The sequence below is a fragment of the Mesocricetus auratus genome, unplaced genomic scaffold (genome assembly GCF_017639785.1).
Source record: "Mesocricetus auratus isolate SY011 unplaced genomic scaffold, BCM_Maur_2.0 Super-Scaffold_100004, whole genome shotgun sequence".
In the NCBI taxonomy this organism is placed as follows: Eukaryota; Metazoa; Chordata; class Mammalia; order Rodentia; family Cricetidae; genus Mesocricetus; species Mesocricetus auratus.
In genome coordinates this window covers 71,780,238-71,805,543 of record NW_024429189.1, presented here as the reverse complement: position 1 = coordinate 71,805,543, position 25,306 = coordinate 71,780,238, and the positions used below count along the sequence as shown (strand labels likewise).

Sequence of the window (25,306 nt, the reverse complement as noted above, 5' to 3'; positions counted from 1 at the left end):
CACACACACACACACACACACACAGAGACACGAAAAAAATTTCTTCCAAATCCAACTTAACATTTACTATAACTCAAAGAACTATTTCAATTTAACTATATCATCTTGCGTGGTCTTTGATCCCAGAACTCAGCAGGCAGAGGCAAACTGATCTCTTAAAGTATGAGGCCAGCCTGGTTTGCTTAATGAGTTCCAGGACAGCCATTGCTACAAAACACAAAATTGAAAATATCAAGAGTAAGCCAGGCAGTGGTGGCATATGCCTTTAATTCCAGTACTTGGGAAGCAGAGGCAGGTAGATCTCTGTGAGTTTGAGGCCAGCCTGGTATCAGAGCGAGTTCCAGGACAGGCTTCAAAGCTACACAGAGAAACACTGTCTTGAAAAAACAACAACAAAAAACAAAACAAAACAAAAAAAGAAAGAAAATATCAAGAATAACATTAGATAGGAAAGCTTTGCTAATTATTTTAGTGACTTAATAACATTAAATTAAGTAGTCTGACAGAATTTCATACCTTTGCTACACGTCTAGCATTCATGTAGTCTCTGCTCCGATCTTCAATCATTTTTTTAGCTAAATGAATATTGATACCCTGAAGAAAAAAATTAGTTATTAATTGCTTTTTTCTTTTCTTTCCTTTGCTTTTCTTAAAACAGATGTGCAGACTAAAACCATAGTCTCCAGCATACAAGGCAACCAGACAAACACTCTATCTCTAAACTACATACCCAGCTTAGGGGAAAAAAATTAAGACTAGCACACAAGACGGTTTAATAGGTAAAAGCACTTGCCATACAAACCTGGTGACCTAATTCCATCTCTAGAATGCAGGGAAAGGTGGAGAGAACTGACTCTACTAAGTTGTCCTCTGATCTCCGCACATTCATAACACATATGCTCCTTCATTTCCACAACAGTATCTACTGTGTCTACCGTGAGTGGGTCACACAATCCTATTAGGAACTCTTTTAACTTTATTTATTTTGTGTGGATAGATGGATGGGTGAACATACATGCATGGAGGTCAGAGGACAACTTGCAGCAGTGGGATTTCTCCTTTTACAATGTGGATTCTGAGTATTGAATTCAGGTCATCAGGCATGGCAGCAAGTACCTTAACCTGTTGAGCCATCTTTCTGGCCAAGAGTTAGTTTGTTTCACTTTCTCTCTTTCTTCTTTCTTTAAAAAAAAAAATATATATATATGTATTGTTGTCTTGCCTGAGTTATATCTGTGCACCGGTTCGTTGCTGGTGCCCATGAAGGCCAAAAAGGAGAGCTGGATTCTCTGCAAAGGCAGTTACAGATGTTGTGAGCCAGTGTGGCTGCTGGGAATTGAACCTGGGCCTCTGGAAGAGCATCCATTGTTCTCAACTGCTGAGACACTTTTCTAGATCCTGGCTTAGGAATTTTTCTAGACATGAAATCATGAGATTCTATCTTATCTAGTCAAAGCAGTCATTAAGTAAACAAATAATAAATGCTATCAAGGATTTCAACAAAAGGAACAATTGTATGCTACCAGTGAGAACATAAATTAATTCAAAAATCAATATAGAGATTTCTTTAAAAAAATACAAATGAGACCTACTATATGACTCAGTTACACAGGTTTTGAAGCCAACATATCACAGAGATACTTGCACATGACTGTTTAGTGCAGTACTATAAATAAAACATAAATTCTTTTATTGGAATCAATATAGAACAATGTGTCTAGGAGTATATAGTTCCATGGTAGGGCACTTCCCTCATATGCATAAAGCTCAAGGTTTAATCCATGGTGAAACAAAACAACAGTCAACAATAGGAGCACACACTGTATAATGATTAAAATACACAATTTGTAATAAATGCTGGTTTAATTTACCTCTTCATACTTGTTGTAGTCTCTCCAGAGTTGTTCAATGTTGATCATTGGATTAACACAACCTCGCTGATAAACTCTTCGGACAGCAGTTATTCTCTGATTTTCTGCATAAGATCCAACAGCTTCCCTAAAGTTGGATAAGAAATACCATTAATTGTGTTATAGCTAAATCGATTGTTTATATATTAAAAATTAAGGCAATACTTACACGCCTTTTAAGAAATTGATGTAATCCACCCAAATCTAAGAAATAAAACAAAACATTAATATCTTGATATTTTCACATTTAAGTGTATACCCAGAGGTATCAGTACTCTACTACTGAGCTATATTCCCAGCCCTTGTGTATATATTTAAAAATCTGAACTTTACCTGATAGGACATAATTTCCATTCCGATTTTATCCAGTGCAAAGTCATAAGCTTGAGCCATTTTTTCTCTGAAGTGAATATGAAAGATATTTTAAAAAATTTGTTACCAGCTGAGTGTGGTAGTTCATGCCTATTATCCCAGAAAGCTGAGGCAGAAGCACTACCTTGAGTTAAAGGTCAGTCTGGGCAACATAATCTGTTCAAGGCCAGCCTGGGTCATGCAGCATATCCCATACTACTCTGAGCTACAAAAAAAGACCTTGTCTTTAAAAAAAAAAAAAAATCACAACCCAAAATCTAAACTGTTATCAAAATGTACCAGAGAACATCCAAATTAGAGTCAGTGAACACAGGTAGGTATAAGTCAGAGTGGAGAATTAAATAAATAACTGCCTTGGACATCGTAAGTGGCACGAATAACTTGTACTATATAACTTGCCAAGCATGGTGCTGAGACAAACATTAAGAAGCTTCTTGAAAAAGTTGACAAGCCTGTCAAAAAGTGCTATGGTGCTGCAAATACACAGTTCTTCAATATTGAAAAATTTGGATGAGTCAATTCTCCAGCAGAAGGTAAATACCAATGGCTTTCTCTAAAGCACTTTTCCTGATTTCTTGGAGAATTCTAACTTTTCAAATACTTAGGTTTCTTCCCACCTGTAACTCAAGAGGCAAGAGATAGTATGAGTCATATAACACGCAGCCCCCAAACACACACACACACACACACACACACACACACACACACACACACACACACACAAAAGAGGTTTCTCTGTTTAGCCCTGGCTATCCTGAAACTCAATTTGTAGATCAGGCTGACCTCAAACTCATAGAAATCCACCTGTCTTTGCCTCCCAAGTTCTGAGATTAAAGATGTGCACCACCAGCACCAAGCTTCAACATGCATTTTCTTTTTTATTTTTATTTTTTTTGGTTTTTTGAGACAGGGTTTCTCTGTATTGTTTTGGAGGCTGTCCTGGAACTTGCTATGTAGACCAGGCTGGCCTGGAACTCACAGAGATCCACCTGCCTCTGCCTCCCAAGTACTGGGATTAAAGGCATGCGCCACCAACGCCTGGCTCAACATGCATTCTTTTTTTTTTTTTTTTTTTTTTTTTTTTTTTTTGAGACAGGGTTTCTCTGTGGCTTTGGAGACTGTCCTGGAACTAGCTCTTGTAGACCAGGCTGGTCTCGAACTCACTGAGATCCGCCTGCCTCTGCCTCCCCAGTACTGGGATGAAAGGCATGCGCCACCACCGTCTGGCTCAACATGCATTCTTAAGACCATGATTTCACTTACTTGTAACTTGGCAGTTTACCCTTGGTTTCTCTGACGTATGAAAGATAACACTTCCATAAATCAATGTGCAAAACCTTCATAAGGCATCTTTGAAATAGCTTTAAATGTAAGAAAATAGTATCAGCATCCAACTAAATCAATTTCATATTTGCATAATGAAATAGCATATTTAAAAAAACTCAGGATTTTTTCAGGAATTACTTTTCTTATAAATAAAAGGCAAATAAGAAGGATAGAGAGATGGCTCTATGGATAAGAGCACTGACTGAGGACCTAGGTTTGATTCCCAAAACCCATATGGCAGTTCACAACCATTTGTTCCAGGGGGTTAGGATGCCCACTTCTGTAGTCACCAGGCATTCACACACACACACACACACACACACACACACACACTCAAAACACTTATATGCATAAAATAAAAAGTTCTTTAAAAGATTCCTAAAAGGCAAATAAAATCCCCTCCTTTCAGTTTAGACAATTAAAACTCATGCTTATAAATTTATCAAGTATAGTCATTTTCTTCTCCCCAGAACCATAAGTAATATGTAAGTAAACAAATACAATAATTTTTCTTTTCTAAACTTTTTTTTTTTTTTTTTGGTTTTTCGAGACAGGGTTTCTCTGTGGCTTTGGAGGCTGTCCTGGAACTAGCTCTTGTAGATCAGGCTGGTCTTGAACTCACAGAGATCCGCCTGCCTCTGCCTCCCGAGTGCTTGGATTAAAGGCGTGCGCCACCACCGCCCGGCCCCTCACTACTTCTGACCTCACTTCACTCCTGCTGGTTCCCTTTCTCCCAATAGCTCTCCCTCTGCTCTCATGGCCAGTGTATTCCATACACTAACTTCTTTCTTTTTCTCCTTAAATCTCCTCTTGTCCCCTTTCTAATTCTCTCTCACACTTCTCTCTCTCACTTCTCTTTCTCTCTGTTTCTCTCTCTCATACAGACACACACACCGTCTAGAATCACCATGAAAGAAAAATGCAGTATGAGTCTGGTTTTTTTTTTTTTTTTTTTTGGTTTTACGAGACAGGGTTTCTCTGTATTGTTTTGGAGGCTGTCGGTCCAGCCCGGCCTCGAACTCACAGAGATCCACCTGCCTCTGCCTCCCGAGTACTGGGATTAAAGGCGTGAGCCACCACCGCCCGGCTTGAGTCTGGTTTATTTATTTTTTAACATATGGTATCTCGCTTTATCCACCTCCCTGCAAATGTAATGATTCCACTGTGATTTTGTACTATATTTTCTTCATCTGTTGATAAACATCTAGCTTGCTGGTTCCATTTCTTCTGCTGTGAATAGTATAGCAATAAACATGAATGTGCAAATGTCTCTATGGTAGGATTTAGAGTCCTTTGAGTGTATCCGACAAGTGATATAGCTGGGTCCCATGATAGCTAGTTATTTGTTTCTGAGACAGAATTTCACTATGTATCCCTGATTGTTCAGGAACTCCCTATGTAGAACAGGTTAGCCTCAAACTCGGAGACCCATATGCCTGAGATTAAAAGCATAATCCACACCTTGCTGTTTATCTTTGTTTATCGTGTTCCCCAGGTTACATACTGAAAATGACTTTCTAATGGTCTCCACCTCCCAAAGGCTGGGATTATAGGTGTGAATTAGAATATCTGATTTTTATTCAGTGCTGGGGATTGACCAGCAGTCCCAGTTCCTCCTCATTTTTTGAGAAACCTCCATACAGATTTTCAAAGGGTTGTACTACTTTACATCTCACTATTGATGATTAAGTATTTCTCTTTCCTCTTTGTCAACAAGATTTATTGACATCTTTTTTCTTGATGTTAGCCATTTTAACTAGGATTAATTAGAATTTCAGAGTAGCATTAATTTCTATTTCCCCAAAGCTAAGGAATGTTTAAGCTTCTAAGTAAAGTATTATGATATAACTACTACCTGCAGTCAATAACTTAAATTGTTTTACTATATTTATTTACCATATTGGTCATATAGAAACTCTTTTTTTTAAAGGTTTATTTATTTATTTGTTATATATACAGTGTTCTGTCTGCATGTGTACCTGCAGGCCAGAAGAGGGCACCAGATTGAATTGTAGATGGTTGTGAGCCACCATGTGGTTGCTGGGAATTGAACTCAGGACCTCTGGATGAGCATTCACTGCTCTTAACCTTTGAGCCATCTCTCCAGCCCCCATATAGAAACTCTTGAACTTCAAAATATATTTAACTTACCTTTTCAACCTTGTCATAATTTTTAGCTTTAATCTGAAAAGAAACAAAGAAAAAAGGATCAATGTTGCTCTTTTTAATAGTATCAACATACTATTTCTGAATTTTTGACTAATTTGGCCATTTTTTAACCAATCTTACGAATTTCTCCTTCAAAAATAACAAACAGGGTAGATATTGTAGTGCACACATATGACCCCTAACTTTCAATCATGGGAACCATGTGGTGAAAGAGAGAACTGGTTTTCAAGTGACTGCTTATCACCTGTCAATTACTATTATCACTACCACTAATTTCTGCTTGGAATTAAGCGTGCCCTTCCCCGTTTTTCTTCAAGACAGTTTCTCTGTGTAGCATTGGCTGTCCTCGACCCTACTGCGAAGACCAGGTTGGTCTCAAACTCTGCCTACCTTCCCCCTGCCTCCCTCCCTGGCTCTGAGTGCTACCACCACATGTCCTTTAAACTTGTAATTTTTTAGAATTTATTCCTTGAGAATTTCATTATATATATATATATATATATGTGTGTGTGTGTGTGTGTGTATGTATGTGTGTGTGAATATATTTCTTTTTTGAGATTATAATTACATAATTTCTCCCCTTACTTATCTCCAAACCCTCCCATATATCGTTTCTTGCTTTCAAGTTTATGGTCTCTTTTTTATTTGTGTTATATACACACATATATTCCTAAATGCATAAACACAACTTGCCCAGTCTGGATGATGAAATTGAATGTATGTTTTCAGGGCTGGACATTTGATATTGGATAACCAATTGGTATGCTCTTCCCTTGGAAAGTCTATTTGCCTGTTTTCACCAATCCTGGATTGCCTGTAATTCTTTGTGCAGGGCTGAGGCCTCCTGAGCTTTCCCCCATCCACATTAGCATGTCTACTGGTATACTCTTTGTTCAGCTAATGTTTAGGCAGTCATGTTGGTGAGACTTAATGGGTGTAGCTGCTGACATTCCTAGGAGATACATTCTGGCTTTTTTTTTTTTTTTTTTTTTTGGTTTTTACGAGACAAGGTTTCTCTGTATTGTTTTGGAGGCTGTCGGTCCAGCCCAGTCTCGAACTCACAGACATCTGCCTGCCTGTGCCTCCCAAGTGCTGGGATTAAAGGCGTGCGCCACCACTGCCTGGCACATTCTGGCTTTTACAATCTTTCTGTCCTTTCTTCCACAATAACCCCTGAGTCTAAGGTCCAGGAGTTGTGTTGTAGATGTACCAGTTGGGCTGAGCTCCATATTTGATTGGTTGTAGTTTTCTGTAATGCAAAGAGAATTTTCCTTGATAAGGGGTGAGGACAACAATTCTTTGTGGTTATATGGACAAATCTTTAGAATGTAGTTAGGGATTATGCTAGTTTAGTAGAGTAGAGGTTACAGGTTTTTCTCCAAGATCCATGAATTCACTAGTCCTGTGTAGTGACTAGGTTTCTAATACCAGGCTTGATTTCCCTATTGTTGAGCAAATCTAAAGTCCAATTAGAGAGTGTTAGTTACTGCCAAAGTTTGCATACTACTACTACTACACCCTTAAGGCTATTATGCCATGCTGATCATTGTGGTTCATAGGCATCATAGCTAGATAGGAATGTTGGTTGTTCCCTACTATGGAAACTTACAAGGCACCTGATGCCATGAAAGCCAGCCTTTGGGGTAATGAATTTCAGTTAGATCCAGCTCAGGTGCCTTTGGGCCCTGCATATGAAGTGGATGATGTCTTTAACAATAGCTTATGCTTTGGGAGTCTCTTGGAAAATCTAATGTGAACCCCAACACTTGGCATGAGAAGCCTTTTTGGACTGTTAGTCAGGACTGTCCAAAAGACTCCTAAAATATTATCTTCTTTGAGACAAGGTCTCACTAAGTATCTCCAGCTTTCCTGGAATACTTTGTGTAGATTGGCCAGCTTTGAAGTCACAGAAATCCACCAGCCTCTGCCTTCAGGGGTTGGGATTAACGGGGTGGGCTACCATGCCCAGCTATCTATCACATTGCCTTCCCTAGATTCCTCCCAATTCTCCTCAACCAACTTCATATTTTTCTCTCTTAAAAACAAATCAAAGAAAAAAGCCACTCAAAACTGTGGATTTGTGTTAGGCAACTACTCCTGAGTATGGGGTTTTGTTCTGGAGTCTGTCACTCCCCCTCTCAGGACCTATCATTGTAAATAGCTTATTGGTTTGGGATGAGACTTTGTACCCACTTCCCTTCCTCTGTTGCAATTTTGTCAGAATTGAGCTTGTGTAGGTCTGCATATCCTATCAGTCTCTGTGAGATTATATGTGCATTTGCCCTGCTGTGTCTGAAAATGCTGTTTCCTTAAAATCAACCAGCACTTCCGTCCCTTCTTCTCATTTAGATCCCTGAGCTTTGGGGGGAGAGATCCAATAAAGACATCCCATTCAGAGCTGAGCACTCCAAAATCTCCCACTTTCTGCAAGCTGTCCAGTTCTGTTAATTCTCATCTACTATAAGAGGAAGTTTCTGATGGAAGTTGAGCGATGCTCTGCTGTATGTATGCAGCAGTGTTTCCTAAAAATCATTTTACTGCAATGTTCATTCAGCAGAATAATTGTAGTAGGTTTTTCCCTAAGGCCCATGAGCCATCTATCTACTCAGGTCCTTTGCCTGTTAAGGGTTTCATCTCATAGAGTGGGTGTTAAATCCAACTTCAAAAGTGGCACGCCTTTAATCCCAGCACTCGGGAGGCAGAGGTTGGCTGATCTCTGAGTTCCAGGCCAGCCTGGTCTACAGAGCAAGTTCTAGGACAGCCTCCAAAACAATACAGAGAAACCCTGTCTCGAAAAACAAAAAAACAAAATAAAACAAAAAAAAAGTAGTTGTGAACCTGTAAATTTAAGTCTTTTTCACTCAATTTCTTCTTCTTTTTGGGCTGAGCATGGTAGGTAGTGCATACTTTTAATTCCAACTCTTGGGAGGCAGAGGCAGGCAGACCTCTGTGAGATCTAGGCCAGCCTGGTCTACGGAGTGAGTACCAGGGCAGCCAGGGCTACATAATGAAACTCTCTCAAACAACAAAAGCAAAAACATCAACAGAAGTTTTCCCCTTTTAAATAATGGCCTATTTTCAATTGTTCTTTTTTTCTTTCTACACTTAAGGTCTTCTGGTTATAGGCTCAAAATGCTAGTTTTTTTTTTTAATTTAAAGGTTATCTGCTAGATTTTCCTCCAGGCAATTAAGTCCCTGTATGACCATCCTACTTCATTTTACCTGCTGATGCCTTATTTGGTTCACAAATTAATGGTTTCTGGCACCAGGTTTGCACCAATCAATAATGTACTTTGAAACTTGTGTTTAACTGTTATCTTTTTTTTCCAATTCTCTTTTAATAACTGTTTTGTTGGGAGCCTCTTGTGCCAGTTTTAGTTTATATTCTTTTGTTGCTACACTTTGGTTGTTTTCTGATTCACCGAGCTGTACTGGCTGAGAAGTTGACTCCTTTCTGACTATTGAGGAACAGGCATAGACAGTAAGCAGGCTGCTGCTACTAGTCCTCTACCAAGACACCAAGAACTAATGTTTTGGTAGAAAGGACTCGGCCTGCCTGTTTGGTTCTGATTTGTTTTTGTTTCTTAAAAGCCAATATAGGCTGCAGGTAAGGGCACTTACTGCTCTTGCAGAGAACTCATGTCCCAGACCCACATGACAGCCCACAGCAACTCTAGTGCCAGAGGATCTGACACCTTCTGTCCTTCACAGACATTGTATTCAGTCAGCAAACGAACATAGTAAGGTAAACACCCATAAGCATAAAATAAAAATGATTCTTAACAACAACAACAACAAAAAAAAAGGCAAGCTGATGTCAACTTTCCTCTGGGGTAGAAAAGCAATGAAGAGGTTCTAAGTCAGCTTCTTGATCTTTTCCCTGTACTCTACACAAAGCCCTCTTTGAGACACCCAGGAGGACATACATCTAATTATTTGAGAGTGGGGTTGAAGATGAATGCAAAGAGGGTAAGTTTAAATCACCAGCTTCCTACATGCAGATAAAATTACTATGGTTCTTACAATTGGTCAGAAAAACCAAATTACTCATTGTCAAAACTACTCAAGAATATGAACATACTACTCCCAACAGACGCAAAGTTAAAAACCATGACAATATGTACAAACTTCCAGGTGAGATAACAAACCAAGATCCTACACATCAGTTTACATTCATCAGAATGGTAAAACTTTAAAAGGGCTTGGTAGTATGCACCTTTAATCCTACCACTCAGGAGGCAGAGACTGAAGGATCTCTGTGAGTTTGAGGACAGCCTGATATAAATAGTGAGTTTGAGGACAGCCAGGGCTATATAGACAGACCCTGTCTCAAAAACCAAACAAACAAACAGAAAAAAAGGGATATTAATACTATCAAAGACACATCCTTTATGGAAAGTCACTGGGAACAGCTATTAAAAGAAAAACGATAAAAAGGCCCATGTTGGTCACAGCTCAGTTGGTAAAGTGTTTGACTAGTAGTATGAAGGTCTGGGTTTGATTCTCAACACCACATAAATCACATATGTTGGCTCATACTTGTCACCTCAGTATTTGGGAAGTGTAGGCAGGAGGGTCAGAAATTTAAGGCTAACCTTGGCCACATGACAAGTTTAAACCTAGCTTGGGACATATGAGACCCTGTATCGATTAAAAGAAAATAAACTGAACAAGTCCAATACTGGGATCCATCCCAAAGAAACAAAAGCAGCAGGTTATACAAAGTATTTGTACAAAGCTATTATAAACATAAATAGCCCAAAATAAATGCCCACAATGTAAACAGTATAATAAATTGTGATACCCCACATCATGGATTATTGTGAACCCATTTAAATGAACTAGCTACACTAGCTAATTAAGGGGGATTTCCATAAGACCATAATAAATGTGCATGTTATAATTCATCTTTATGCAACAATGATCAAAAATAATTTATGATTTTTTATAACCATGAAAAAACATAGGATAGATACAAGGTTGTCATAGCACTTGATGATAAAGCATTCTCCCCCTCAAAGGTTTATACATAATTTATGCAGTTTCCCCTATACAAATTGCTCCTGTTCCCTGAATTCTTTCTTCTTTTTTTTCCTGAGACAGAGTTTCTCTATGTAACCATGGCTGTCCTGGAACTTAGAGATTCACCCGCCTCTGCCTCCCCAGTGGTGGGATAAAAGGTGTGTGCCACCACTGGCAGCTGATTGTGGTCTTTATTTGGTATTAGCATAACAAATATATGCAGAAAAAGATACTTTTGATCAATGTAAAGTTAACTTTCTGGTACTGATTGTCAATCACTAATTCAACAAATGAATATTGAGAATTTCTCTAGTAAGTCAATCTTGGCAAAAACACCATAAAAGATATAAATCTCATTTTTTTTGTATATGAGAACATATTTGTGTGTGTGTGCATATGGAGGTCAGAAGACCACTTGTGGGAGTCAGTCCTCTCCTTTCACCCCTACTTTCTTGGACTGTCAACCTCCAAATCATTACAGAGACTTATTGGTTATGAATGTTTGGCCTTAGTGTAGACTTGTCCCACTAGCTCTTATATTAACCCATTTAATATACATTCTGTCCTATCGTGATACCTCTCTTTCATCTTGCATCTCTCTGACTGGTTGGAGCCCTCTTCTTCACAGATTCCTCTCTGTGCCTGGAAGTCCTGCCTAACCTCTTCCTACCTATTGGCTGTTCAGCTTTTTATAACACCATGCACAGCAATACATTTTCCATAGTGTACAAATATCCCACAACAGTAGGGTCCTAGGGTTCAAACTTAAATCATCAGGCTTGACAGCAAAGTTCCCTTTTACCTGCTGAGCAATTTCATCAACTCTCTGTCCTGGTTTTGAAGCAGAATCTCTCCCTGTTCCCAGAGCTCACTGATTGGCTAGGCTGACAGTCAATGAGCTCCAGGGATCTGTCACCTATCTCTGTCTAGGGTTTCAGATGTCAGATGTGATGTACTCAGCCTTTATGTGGGCACTGGGGATCTAAACTTGTACATGAGCGAGCACGCACACACGCACGCACGCACACACACACACACAATGTGAATGTATGTGTGCCTGTGAACATGATCAACGAAGTCAGAGATGTTGTTTCCCTAAAACTGAAGTTCAAGGCAATTGTAAGCTGCCTGATGTGGATGTTGTGAATCAAACTCGGGTCTGTGCAAGAATCAATATATATTTTTAACCACTGAGCCATTTCTCCAGTCCTAAACTAAGATCTTTATGCCTGCAAAGCAAGCACTTTACCAACTAAGGCAAATTCCCACTCTAATCTTCTCATTACATTAAAAGTATTCTTTAAAGAATGTTTAATGTGCAAACTATTTTGGCAGCATGTGTGTCTATGCACCATGTGTATGCAATACCCTCAAAGGCAAAAAGAGTCAGAACCCCTAGAACTGGAACTACATATGGCTGCAAGCCATCATGTGGATGGTAGAAACCCAACTGAAGCCCTCTGGAAAAGCAAATAGTGCTTTTAACTGCTGAGTCATTTTTCTAGTCCCTTAAAAAATTCTTTCAAATAATTGAGGAATTACTCTCAATTTGCTTTGGAAGTAAAATTTCCATTGTAATAAAATGAAAAGAATATGATCACATTATATCAACTATTTATAACATGGCCAGCATCAGTTTTGCCATATAGGAATAGTAATGTCCACATTAAAAGGTGTTCCAAAGATTGAAACTGTAAACTATCCAGAAGGTTCATGTGCTGAAAATTCTATTAACAATCAAAAAAGTATAAACTTGTAGTGAGAAACATTTTACCTACAGTTATACATTCATAAGTATTCTTAATCACAAGCCCGTAGCACATTACTGTCATCCCAGCATCTGGAGGTGTGTATGGGAAGATGACAAGTCTGAAGCATGTCTACATAGTAAGTTCCAGCCCAACCAGAGACAGCCAGTGACACCTTGCCTTAAAAACATAAAAATTCTCACATTCATTAATCTTATTATTCCACTTTATCCCCTTCTGTAAAATAACTATATGTTTGTAAAATAATTATAGATGATAACCTAACACCTCTGACCTCTACAGAAATTTGCATTCATGTGTACATAGTACACACATACACAGAATTTTATCACAAAATTCAAAGCAGGTGGCTACATAGTAAGAACCCATCCTTCATCACAAAATACCTAGGCAAAACAATCTCAAATAGTCTATATATTTTGTTGGGGTTTTCACAAATTCACTATTTGGACAAATCAAAATATGTGTTTTTAGACAGTACTTAGCAAAACAAGTAAGGAATTCTTATAACAGTTATTTACAATAAATGATGAATAAAAGAATTGCAGATCTAGCTAGGCAGTGGTGGTACACACCTTTAATCCCAGCACTTGGGAGGCAGAGGCAGGTAGATCTCTGTGAGTTCCAGGCCAGTCTGGTCTACAGAGTGAGTTCCAGGACAGCCAAGGCTATACAAAGAAACCCTCTTTTAACACCGTCGCCCCCCGCACCCCCCACTGAATTGCAGATTTATCCTTCCAACAGGTTCTCACAATCTTTTTCACTGTAATGTGCAATTATTATACTTTATGGGTCTTATGACAACTAATGTGAGTTTGAGGATCAAAGATGTCAAATTCTAATTATGAAAAATAGCTTAGGCTGGACAGTGGTGGCACATGTCCTTAGACCCAGCACTTGGGAGGCAGAGGCAGGAGAATCTCTGAATTTAATGCCAGCCTGGTCTACAAAGGGAGTTTCAGGACAGTTAGGGCTACACAGAAAAATCCTGTCTCTAAAAAATAGAAAAACAAAACAAAAACAAAAACAAAAAAAGGTGAGCTTAGCTCTAATCATGAAATCTCAAAACAAATAAAATCCTAAATATAACTTCTTATATTTTGAACATTTCCTTCCCACTACAATTTGGCTTCTTTTCAATCCCCTAATACAGTGAAAGTTATAGGAAGATTACAGAATAACTACAAATGGGCAAGGCACCCAGGAGGCAGAGGCAGTAGGATCACACATTTGAGGCCAGCCTGATCCAAAAATTTAAGTTCCAAGACTACCAAGGATATATGTGGAGAATCAATTTCAAAAACCTACTCAAAATAAGTAAATTATGTACAAGAACATTTTCAAGTTGTTTAAGTGGTTGGGACATTTCTTTGTGCCTCACTCAAAGTTTTACATAAAGTTGTCTAGGAGATGCAGCTGAAGTGGTTATCTACAAATTAACCGATTTTTATTCAGCAGGCAATTACATGAGCACCATGCAGCAGAGGCCTTTCTCCCTTTCTGAGCACTGGTGAACAAAACTGAGCCTTAACTCATGGCGTTGCATTTTAATTGTAGTGAAGACAATTCAACAACTGAGGAAAAATGAGTATTTGCAAGTTTTACCAATCTACATTTCTCAGTTTTTCCTATAATAATTTATTACTTGCAAGCTATAATTTTCCAATTAATTAGAGGTATAAATGGGGTTAAGGGTATATGGTACAGCTCAGTGGTAGTGTTCACACTATAAAAAAAAAGACAAGTGAAAGTATAGATACAATTGCATTACTACAGTGGTGTACACACCAAGACTTAGAAGGATGACCATATCTGTAGATGCCTCATATACTTTTAAAGCACTTTGCTGTCATAGAATTAATTATTGTCAATTATAACTAGATATTCCAGACCCTTGTGAGTTACAGCAACTATAATTAAGTATGTTAAATTTAATTTTTTATAAAATTTGGCTACACTAAACTAACTTCCCTTTGGGCTATTTGTACTAATCACTAAATACTACTTAACCCTTTACTGTCTTGAGTCACCTAAAAGTCTGAGGGTTAGGAGATGTAGCTCTCAAGTGGTGGAGCACATTTTTCCATGCACAAGGTTCTAAGATTTGATTCCTAACACCTGTCTCAAGAAAGTGTTCATCATGTGTTCTTGTGATTTCTTACCAAGTGGATATGGGAATACTGTAACTGAATCCTGTTAAAGATGTTATAACTTAATTGGAAGCATAAGACCAATGTTAAGAACAATACAGAAATAAATTTAAATTACTTTTGTTCTGTATAGGCTCTGTATCTTATGAAATTCAGTAACCGGGGAATGAAAAGTAGAGTTTGTAACAAGTAGAGTTTTTATTGAGATGGAATCCAGGCTACCATGAGAAGCAGGATTAGTATAACGCAATGATGTGAATTAGAGACTCAGGCATTCTATAGAATAGTGAAGATATCCATGTTAAGTAAGAATATATACTAGAAAAACAAGTTGGCTAATTATAGTGCAGATCCATCACAGAGGGCAAAAAGAGCCAAGCAGAGTTAAAAATTGATACACAAAACACCTAGATGTCATTGTGATTCTTCTGGCTGATGATAATGATGAAGCAAGCAGGGGGGAGAAACGGTTCATCAGAAAAATGGTGGTGGTGGCATTTACAGATCAGAGAGAACACTGTATAATTTCTGGTGCTGAGTACTAGTTGCAGGAATAGTTATTATTTATATGCCAAGGAATATTGACTTGAGCCAGTTATATAGAGAAAAACAGAATAGACAGTTTTCCATGGAACAAACATGAAAACTGTTGGGACCTGTTGTAAAGTTTATTTTGTATTATATAGACTGTTTTCAAATAAGATATCATGACTTAATAGAGACATGAAAAAATATACCCAGACTCCTTTTCTTTTCTTTTTTTTGGGGGGGGAGGGGGGGACACAGAGTCTTCTCTGTGTAGCTCTGGCTGTCTTTGAAATTCACTATCTAGACCAGGCTGGCCTTGAACTCAAAGAGATCTGCCTGCCTCTGCCTCCTGAGTGCTGGGATTAGAGTTTGGGCCAACAGGCTTGGCCAAGACATCTACTATCTGTTTCTAGACAGAGAAAAGGAAGATTCAGAGATTATTTGAGATAAGAGAAACAGGATAAAAATAATATCAAGGTAGTCAGAGAATATAGAACAAAGCAAAAAACAAAAACAAAACAAAACAACAACAAAACACCAAACAGCAGATGGTGGAAAATGCTGCCAGTCAAAAGGAGAGTATAAAAAAGACAAACAGATCTAGTTTAATTATTACAATTTGATTGTTGAAGCAATTCAACTTCTTAGGACTTAAAATCAATAACAAAATCCTGGTAAAACTATCAGCATTTATCACAGATACTCAACAACTAACTTAGTGCATTAACTAACTCATTGTTAGAAACTAACAATCAGGTCTGTGGCTGGTAAGCTGGCCCACTTAAATTCAATTCCTGGGACATGGTGGAGGGAGAGTGTTGACTTCAGAAAGTTGTCCTCGAATTTCAACATGCATGCCATGGTACACACACTCTCTCTCTTCTCCTCCTCTCCTTCCCCCCTCTGTCTCTGAGCACACACACAAATTAAAAAAAAGAAAAAGAAATGAAAAAGAATCAGGTTTAAGGAGAAGAAAATGAGGTACAGAGAAGTTTAGATTTGTCCAAGATCACAATAATGAGGGTTGTTGTCATTCCCCACCCACCGTATCCCATTATGTAGCCCAGGATAGTTTCAATTCATGATCCTCCTACCTCAAAGTACCCCTTCCCCCATTCCATACACGTTTTAAAACAGTATCTGGAGAGATGTCTCAGTGGTTAAGAGTATTTGCTCTTGCGGAAGACCTCATTTTGATTCCCAGTATCCCACATGGAAGCCTACAATTTTGCCTATAAACTTCAGTCCCTAGAGATTTGATGTCCTCTTCTGGGTTCCACAGGCACCAGACTCACTGTGCAGACGTACATGAAGGCAAAACCCCCACACACATAAAAGCAAAGCAAAGCAAAGAACAAATATGTACATTTAAAATAGAGAATGGCCAGGGCTGGGTATGTACCTCAGTTTGCAGAGTGCTTGCCTAGCATTCACTAAGTAAGTCCTTGGGTTCAATTTCCAGCACCAGATAAAAATGGGTTGCAGGCATTACTTCGTTGCTTTCCAATCTTTTGTTCTCTTGTAATGAATTAAAAAACAGTTATAGTGGTATATACACATACTCACAGAACCAGAGAAGTAGAGGCAGATGATCAGAAGTTCAAGATCATTCTTGGCTACACATTGGAGGCCAGCCTAAGCTACACAAGATCCTGTCTCTAACAAACAAACAAATGCACTAAAAAAAGACTACCTAGGTATGATGCTGCATGTCTGCAATGAGCTACTTGAGATACTGAGGCAGGAGGGTTACTTGAGCCTAGAAAACTGAGACCAGCCTAGATAACATAACAATAGCCCTCACAAACAAAACAAAGCAAGCAAACAAAAACCCTATGAAGAATGGAAATATATCCATATTATTTTAAATATAAAATTTCAATGTTGAATCATTCAAGGGCCGGATCCTGTTTTAAAAATAATATGCTAAATAGTATTTACAATTGATATGTTATAGAGTGTAAGAGATGACAACTCAAGAAGAATGTATTCAGAACTGTAGGTCAAACTATATACTGGGAAGGCTGAGACTATCTCTGTCCTAGTTACATATTTCTCTAATATTTTGTTCCCATACAAATTTTACAGTAGTCAAGAGAGTTGAGTTGTTTTGGTCAAACTGATCTCCAACAGTAGTTCTTCAACTACCACTGGTATTTTTCCATGCATAGAAACATCCCCACTGTAAACCTACTTTTAAATGCTATGATTTTTATCCAGGCTATGAAAGTCAAATAACAGATAAGTATACTGATCTCAACCAAGACTATGAAACACAAAGCTTTGTTCTAACATCAGCAATATCCACCACTGAACATTTACATTCAGTCATATTTTACCTAACAAAACAAAGTAGTTTGTCATCACCAATTAATTATTGCCTTTCAAAGCACAATCAACCTACAGTATTTATTTTTTAGAGATAGGGTCTTACTAAAGCATCATAGCCTGGCACCTTGAGCTCAAGAATATCTTGGCTCTGTCTCCTCAGTGCTAGGATTATAAGGGTTTGCCATGTTTTGTAGTTTGTGCTTGCTACTCAACCAAACTGAGCTCTGTCTCCAGAAGTTATATTCCTCTATTTTTTAAAGCAAAATTGCTGTTCTTCCAGAACTTATCACCAAAGATCTGCAACCATGAAATAAATCTTTTATTATTCAAAACGTAGTATATCCATACTATAAAATATTCCATGTTTAAAAAATAAACACTACTACCATTTGAGCATTCTTAAGGAAAATGACCCCTGGTCCTCTGCAAGAACAAGTAAGTACTCTTAATTACTGAGCCATCCCTCCAGTCCTAATACTAAAAATAATACTTAGAAAAGCTTGGGACAGGGGAGCTGGATCACACCTTTAATCCCAGCACTCAGGAGGTAGAGGATTATTCTGTTTACTCATCAGAAAACAAATGAGTCAATATAATTTTTTCTTTTTTCTTGTTACAGGGTCTCATCTTGTAGGTCTTGTTTGTCTTGTACTCATAGACATCCATCCTCTTCCCAAGTACAAGGACGAAAAGTGTGCATATATGGCTCTACATAATTATCAAAATACCATGAGTGCCAAGGAAATGGCTTAGCAGGTAAAAGCCCTGACCATAAAAGCCTGACAACACCAGTTTAAACCCAGAACTCACATAAAAGCCAGTGACAACTATTTGTAATTCTAGCACTAAAACAGTGACAAGGGAGGTAGAGACAGGAGAATCCACCTGAAACTAGCGCAGCAAACAACACTCTGCTTCAACAAAGAAGATGGCAAGAGCTGACTCCTGAAAGTTATCTTCTGACACATACACTTCTTTAAAAATCCTTGAATTTTCACATGGCACCCAGAACAGTGTTTGACATACAACAGTACTAAATCAATGGAGGTAAAAAACTACCAGCTGTCTGAATACTCAGTATGAGCATCCATATTTATGCATCATGGTCAAAATTACTTATAAAACATACTATCTTGATTTGTTTTTTGAGACAGGTCCAGACTGGCCTTGAACTAAAGATATCCCAACCTCTGCTGGGATTAAAAAGCCCGTCACCATGTTAAGCCATAAAATATTATCTTAAGTACAACAGGAATAGCCGGGCGTTGGTGGCCCATGCCTATAATCCCAGCACTCGGGAGGCAGAGGCAGGCAGATCTCTGTGAGTTTGAGGCCAGCCTGGTCTACCGAGAGAGTTCCAGGACAGCCTCCAAAACAATACAGAGAAACCCTGTCTCGAACCCCCCCCCAAAAAAAGTACAACAGGAATGTAAAAATGTATAAAACTCTAAAAACTCATAAGGTCTGTAATCCTGAAGATGGTAGCTTTAAAAACTCACTTTATTGGTGCATCTTGTGCACAAGTGCACACATGCCACATATGAATGTGTAGAAGTCAGAGGACAATTGTAGGTGTCAGTTCAAGGATTTAATTCAGTTATCAGGGTTGATGAATGGCACCTGTACTTGTTGTTGAGCCTTATAAAAGGCTCTGAAATGGAGTTTTAAATTTAGTAGATCTCCATGGTTTAGTAACATGAGTATAGTAAAAATCAATTCCATTTGCCATTGGTTAAAGAAAAACATGGATTTTAGTTCTAGAATCATTTCTTAAATAGCAATGAAAATGAGAAATTAGAGTCTGAAAGTGGAAGTATAAGGAGGTAGATAAAACCAAACAAAAAAGGATAAAAATTCTAAATTCTGCAAATACAAACTTTCTTTGTGAAATAATTAAAAAATCTGGTTATTTCTAATTTAGCAGTTCATTACACTGGACTGTCAAATTATCAACATATATGATAAAAATAGGAAAACAAGTTATTGCTGAATTGAGTACCCAGAAGCCCTTTCTCAGTCACTACCTAACCCTGAATGAGGACAGAGGAATAGCTACAAAACCATCATTCTGTCTCCCTTCCTATACTCCACTGCTCCACCACAATATGTATACAAAGTATTAAATCTAGAGACAAATACTCAAATTTTTATGGGTAAGATTTTCATTGGATAAGATGGGTTATATTTTGGAAAACCAGATCCTATAATTCAGCATTTGATTATATCACCAATAGAAAAACTAGAATGGAAATGTTTAATGTCAGTAAGTAGAATATAATCTTTGTATATAATAACTATTTCAAAAGATGTCTAATTATTGAAATACTTCAGTATGATTTTAATGTCATTTTCCACAAATGACCCAACACACATCTCTGAAGAAATAAGTCAAAGTCTTCCTCACAGACATCTTTGGGGGGCGCTCAAGGATAATTCCATTCCAGATTAAAAGAAAAATCCTAGGATAAATTGCAAATTTTAACAGCTAGCTGGAGTAGGTAAGGAGGAAGAGAAAAAGCCATGCTATTTCAGTTAAGAATGGAGGTCAGCCACATGGCAGATTAAAAAAAAAAAAATCACATGACAAGAGGAGGGAGGCTATCCAAAAGAGGAACCCCAATGTGTTAGGGAAAGCATATTTAGGTTCTGGCCAGCATCCAAAAGAACAAGAAAAATGGAAAGTTGTACCTTTTGAACAAAGGCCAAGGAAGGCAGACAGACCTAACAGAACTACATGGTGGCTCTGGAGCAACTAACTCACACACACACACACACACACACACACACACACACACACACACACACACACACACACTCTCTCTCTCTCTCACACACACACACACTCACACACTTATATTTTAAGATACTCATTTATTATGTACATAGTGTTCTGCCTACATGTCTTCCTGGCACACCAAAAGAGGGCACCAGATCTCATTATAGAAACCATGTGGTTGCTGGGAATTGAACTCAGGACCTCTGGAAGGGGAGTCAGTGCTCTTAACCTCCGAGCCATCTCACAAATATAAGAAAGTGATCAGAAAATAAATATGAGTAGAGATATCCCCTTATGAAACTAAGGACACCCAAATCTTCTCATGTCTGATGTCGAATTATATAAAATGCAAAAAGTTTAAAAGAAGTATAATAAAAAATTGTAGATTGGTCAGATGGCTCAGCAGATAAAGCACTTGTTGTATAAACCTGGTGACAAATCCAATACCAGGAACAACTTAAAGGTAGAAGAGAATTCACTCATCCAAGTTTCCCTATGATCTCCAAATTCATGTCACCCAACACTCTTCTGCCATGTGGTTTGTGTGTGTGCACACAAATTATAATAATTTTTAAAAATGACTAAGGAAGTTAGGGGTTTGACCAACAGAAATCTATGAATAAAACATGTAGCTGAAAAAATTTAACAAATGGCAATAAATACACCAAAAGGAAATATTGGTCCTTTATCTTAAACGATATTGCCCCCCCCACAAACTCACATTAGAAAAACAAGCAAAAGCAATATACAGGGCAACACACTGATGATTTAAACATTGCCAGAAGTATTTGAACTTGTAAGTCAAGCAAAGTTAGAACTAGGGAAGTAGAAGCAGGACTACCCTTCTCCCAATACAGGAGGTTCTAGACCAACTTGAGCAGAGACCATTTCAACTTTTTGTCTTCTCCTAAAAAATCTTGAACTGCTAAATGTGCAAATATGGGGGGAAAGATGAGGAAAATGAACAAGATAAACTGGCTACTAGAAATTCGTAGGACTTTGAACACATGAAAATATGCTCTATCTTCTTCATAAGAGATACACAAATTTTGCTGAAATGACCTTCAAAATAATTTACCAGGCTTATTCTCTGACAATTTCATACATGTGAAATAAAAATCTTTTTTTAACTCAAAAATATTGACAAAAGTTAAAGGGTGTAATAACACAGTGTCTAAAAGACATAGGAAACTGGGTGCTTTTAAAGATTATCAGTAGAATTAAAATTAAAATTTTTATCAGCCCAAATGGAAGACTACTGGGACTTGAGAAGTTATGATAAATCTTCTAGACTCTTTAGTAGAGCAATCTACGTCCAGTAATTTAAAAAATGTGAATGGCAATTTGCCTAAATGTGTGTTTGTGCACCGCATGCATGCGTAAGGCCACAAGAGAGTGGCAAACCCCCTGGAAATAGGGTTACAGATGGTTGTGAACCACCAAGCGGATGTTGGGCATCAATTTCAGGTCCTCTGCAATAGCAGTCAAGTCTTCACCTGAGCCACCCATCTAGCCCCACACTTCTAGAAACTTAATCTACAAATATGCACACAACTGGAGGCAATGCATAAATTATTCACTGCGGTAACATCTGCAATAAAAACAGATTGGGGAAGCATTTAATGTTTGGAAGTACAGAAGTAAATAGCACAGTATATTGTATGTTAATAAAAATTTCCACATTTGGGGCTGAAGAGACAGTTTAGTGCTTAACAGCACTGACTGCTCTTCCAGATAAGCTGGGTTAGATGGACCCTATTCCCAGCACCCACATGGCAACTCATGTTAACTTCAATTCCAGGAAAGCTCATGCCCTCTTCTAGCCTCCATAAGCACCAGGCACACATATGATGAAGATATGTGTGCAGACCAAAAACCCACAAGGAAATAGTCAGCTGTTGAGGTGAAAATAAAGCATGCACATAAACACATTAGACATCTTAAAAGTTCCTGAGAAACTTAACAATGATACAGAGGAAACACTTTGTGCCTCAAGGTTCCATTGTAGGTGCTTTCCTGATTTCCTGACCTTTGACTTTTATCATCATGTATTTTAAAGCTTTTCTTTAGGAGATACATACTTCTTTGGGATTTCTGCTTTTTCTGTTACTTGGGATTGACCTTGTTATATAAGCACTCTTCCAGTGATGTTTATTCCCTATCCTTTATGACTTTTATTTTGTTCAGCAAAATCATCCAGCCTGACCTTGAACTTGCTGTGTAGCCCAAGTAGAACCTGAAGTGGGGTTCTTCCAGCAAGCCTCCCAAGGAGATATATTACAGGTATGTACTACCATGCCTACTTGGTTTTTATGTTAATATATCAAATATACTGTCAATCAGTTCCTAAAGAAATTATTATAGAAACGTTTAAGAACACACAAAATAAAACATACATTAAACATACTAAAAATCAAGGTACAAAATATGTTTGCATGTTAATTGTATTCATGTATATCTGCAGGTGCACATGGCATGGTGTACGTGTAGAGGTCAGAGGGCATCTGGTGGCGCTAGTCTGCCTTCTACTTTGAGACGGGGTTGTCTGTCACTGCTTAATTAGGTTAGCTACCCCATGCTTCTGGTAACTGTGTCTCCACTCCCCATCTCACCACATCAAGACTGAAATTAAACATGTGCCATTGCATCTGGCATTAGACGGGCTTTGGGGATCCATTTCACCAGCTTCTAATGGCATTTATTTCAGGGGAAGATTATGCTTAGCTGCTAAACATCTATTGAAGTTGAAACTAGTCATAGTGATGGATGCCTGATGTAGGGGATAAATGCTCAATGCCAGTCGGGATTACAAAACAAATTCTAGGACAACCTGGGGTTCACACTGTCTCAAAAATAAAGGAAATTTTAGTCAAAATCGTTAAGACACTACTTGCTTGATGCTATAAATCATAGATTTTTGAGATTAAGCCAATCACATAAAATTTACAAGGGGAAATAAGATGGCTCAGTGGTTAAGAGTACTTGCTGCCAAGCCTGAAGAACTATGTTCAATTCTTGAACCCCACATGGCAGAAGACAACTGACTTCTCCAAGCTGAACTTTGGCCTCTAGATACAGTATCAATACACTGTATGTACATACACATATACATAAATAAGATTTACAAAATGTTTAAAATCTTTTATTAAAAATGAATGCCAAAAGTTGGGCTGGAGAAATGATTCAGTGGTTAAGCGTACTTGCTTTCAAAGGACCTGAGTTCACATAGCATGAACTAAAAAATTAAAGGAGAGATGGTTCAGCAGTTAGGAGCACATACTGCTTTTGTAGAGGATCAGAGTTTGGTTTGCAGCACCCACACTGTCTCTAACCCCATGAGGATACCTTAATTATATGGATAGGCTCCTACAAACATATATACATAAGAACAAAACAGCCGGGTGTTGGTGGCACACGCCTTTAATCCCAGCACTCGGGATGCAGAGGAGGGTGGAACTCTGAGTTCGAGGCCAGCCTGGTCTACAGAGTTCCAGGACAGCCTCCAAAATAATACAGAGAAACCCTGTCTTGAAAAACCAAAACAAAAACCAAAAACCAAAAAAACAAAAACAAAACAAAAACCAAAAACCATGTTTTTTAAAAATCAAGGAGCCAGACAGTGGTGGTGCATACCTTTGATCCCAGGACTTGGGAGGCAGAGACAGGCAGATCGAGGCCAGCCTGCTGGTCCTCAGAGTGAGTTCCAGGACAGCCAAGGTAACACAGAAAATCCTCGTCTTAAAAAAAAAAAAAAAGCAGCAGGCAATGTAGCAGTTAGTAAAGTTCATGTCTAACATGCAGAAAGGCCTGTGTTCAATCTCCAGCAGCATATAAAATGGTTATGGTATTACAAATCTACTATTAATCTACACATGTGTGAGATATAAGGAGGAAGTTCAGGAGTTCAAGGCCATCCTTAGCAACGCAGTGAGTATGTAGCCATCTTGAATGACAGAGTAAAAGACTACCTCAAAAAGCTAAAAATAATAAATTTCGTTTTGGAAAGAAAAAATGGAATTTAAAGTATACTAGCTGGGAATATTAATACTTAAGTGGTAGTGCACACACCTAGTATGCACAAGGATCAGAATTCAATCCCCAGCACAAAATAACAAAAGCAACCCACAAATAAAAGGTTAATTCAAAGATACTAATGGTTTCTACTCCTTATGTAAATAAAGCATATTTACATTCGCAAAACATACATTCCTGTTTGTTGTATAGTATCGGGTATGTACAAAACTACATTATTTTGTCAACCTTAACAAGAAATATACTGTCTCATAATCTGAATACTGTTAACTGACCAGCTGTCTTCTTCCAGCACAGTCAAGAGGCAGGTCCACTGTGCTCGTTTCCTTTGTTGTTGTGAGATATCAAGCTAACAGCAACCAGGTTGAGGGCCACAGACATTCTGTATTCATTTACTTCTGAAGGCTTTTTCTTGCTGTTAACTTTTGTTCTCATATATCTGGGGGTAACTCTCTCCCACCCTCAATCCTTCCTGGAATTCTGGAAGTATCACAAATCTGATGACTCAGTCTAGAATCCTAGAAAATTCTTCCAATTCTGCTTTGCCTTTGAGTTACTCTTCTACTTCTAGAATGTCAAGAAATATTGTTTTGCTTTTAGTCTATTAAAGCTCCAAATTGAATTCCTTTGAGTCTCTTTCATCCTTTCACCAGTGTATAATCTGTTAAAGTAACTCAATTCTAGCTTCTAGATTCTGGAGGTCTGTAGCTACTATGGGCAGTTTCTTTACATGCTTAGCTTTAAATAACCAAATGTTCCAAGTCTCACATTTGTAATCTTTTAAGGTCTTCTATGAAGGTGCATTCCTCCAAAAGTTTGAATAAATGATTACCAAGCATCAGTATCACAATTTGGGTTGAATCCCCTTAAACTGATGGCTTAAATCTTTTCCTCAATACTTAACCCATACACTGTTAATGG

General features: G+C 38.1%; 1 protein-coding gene across 1 annotated transcript in view; it reads right to left on the bottom strand.

Moving 5' to 3' along the window:
- Positions 1–25,306, bottom strand: part of Cstf3 (cleavage stimulation factor subunit 3) — an 85,971-nt gene that overhangs the window by 24,634 nt on the left and 36,031 nt on the right. The window contains exons 4-9 of the mRNA XM_013122362.3: positions 5,760–5,792; positions 3,546–3,643; positions 2,244–2,310; positions 2,080–2,114; positions 1,872–1,998; positions 517–594 (exon numbers count right to left, since the gene is read on the bottom strand). Of these exons, the coding sequence (XP_012977816.1) occupies positions 517–594; positions 1,872–1,998; positions 2,080–2,114; positions 2,244–2,310; positions 3,546–3,643; positions 5,760–5,792 (438 nt within the window). The remainder of the gene's footprint in view (positions 1–516; positions 595–1,871; positions 1,999–2,079; positions 2,115–2,243; positions 2,311–3,545; positions 3,644–5,759; positions 5,793–25,306) is intronic.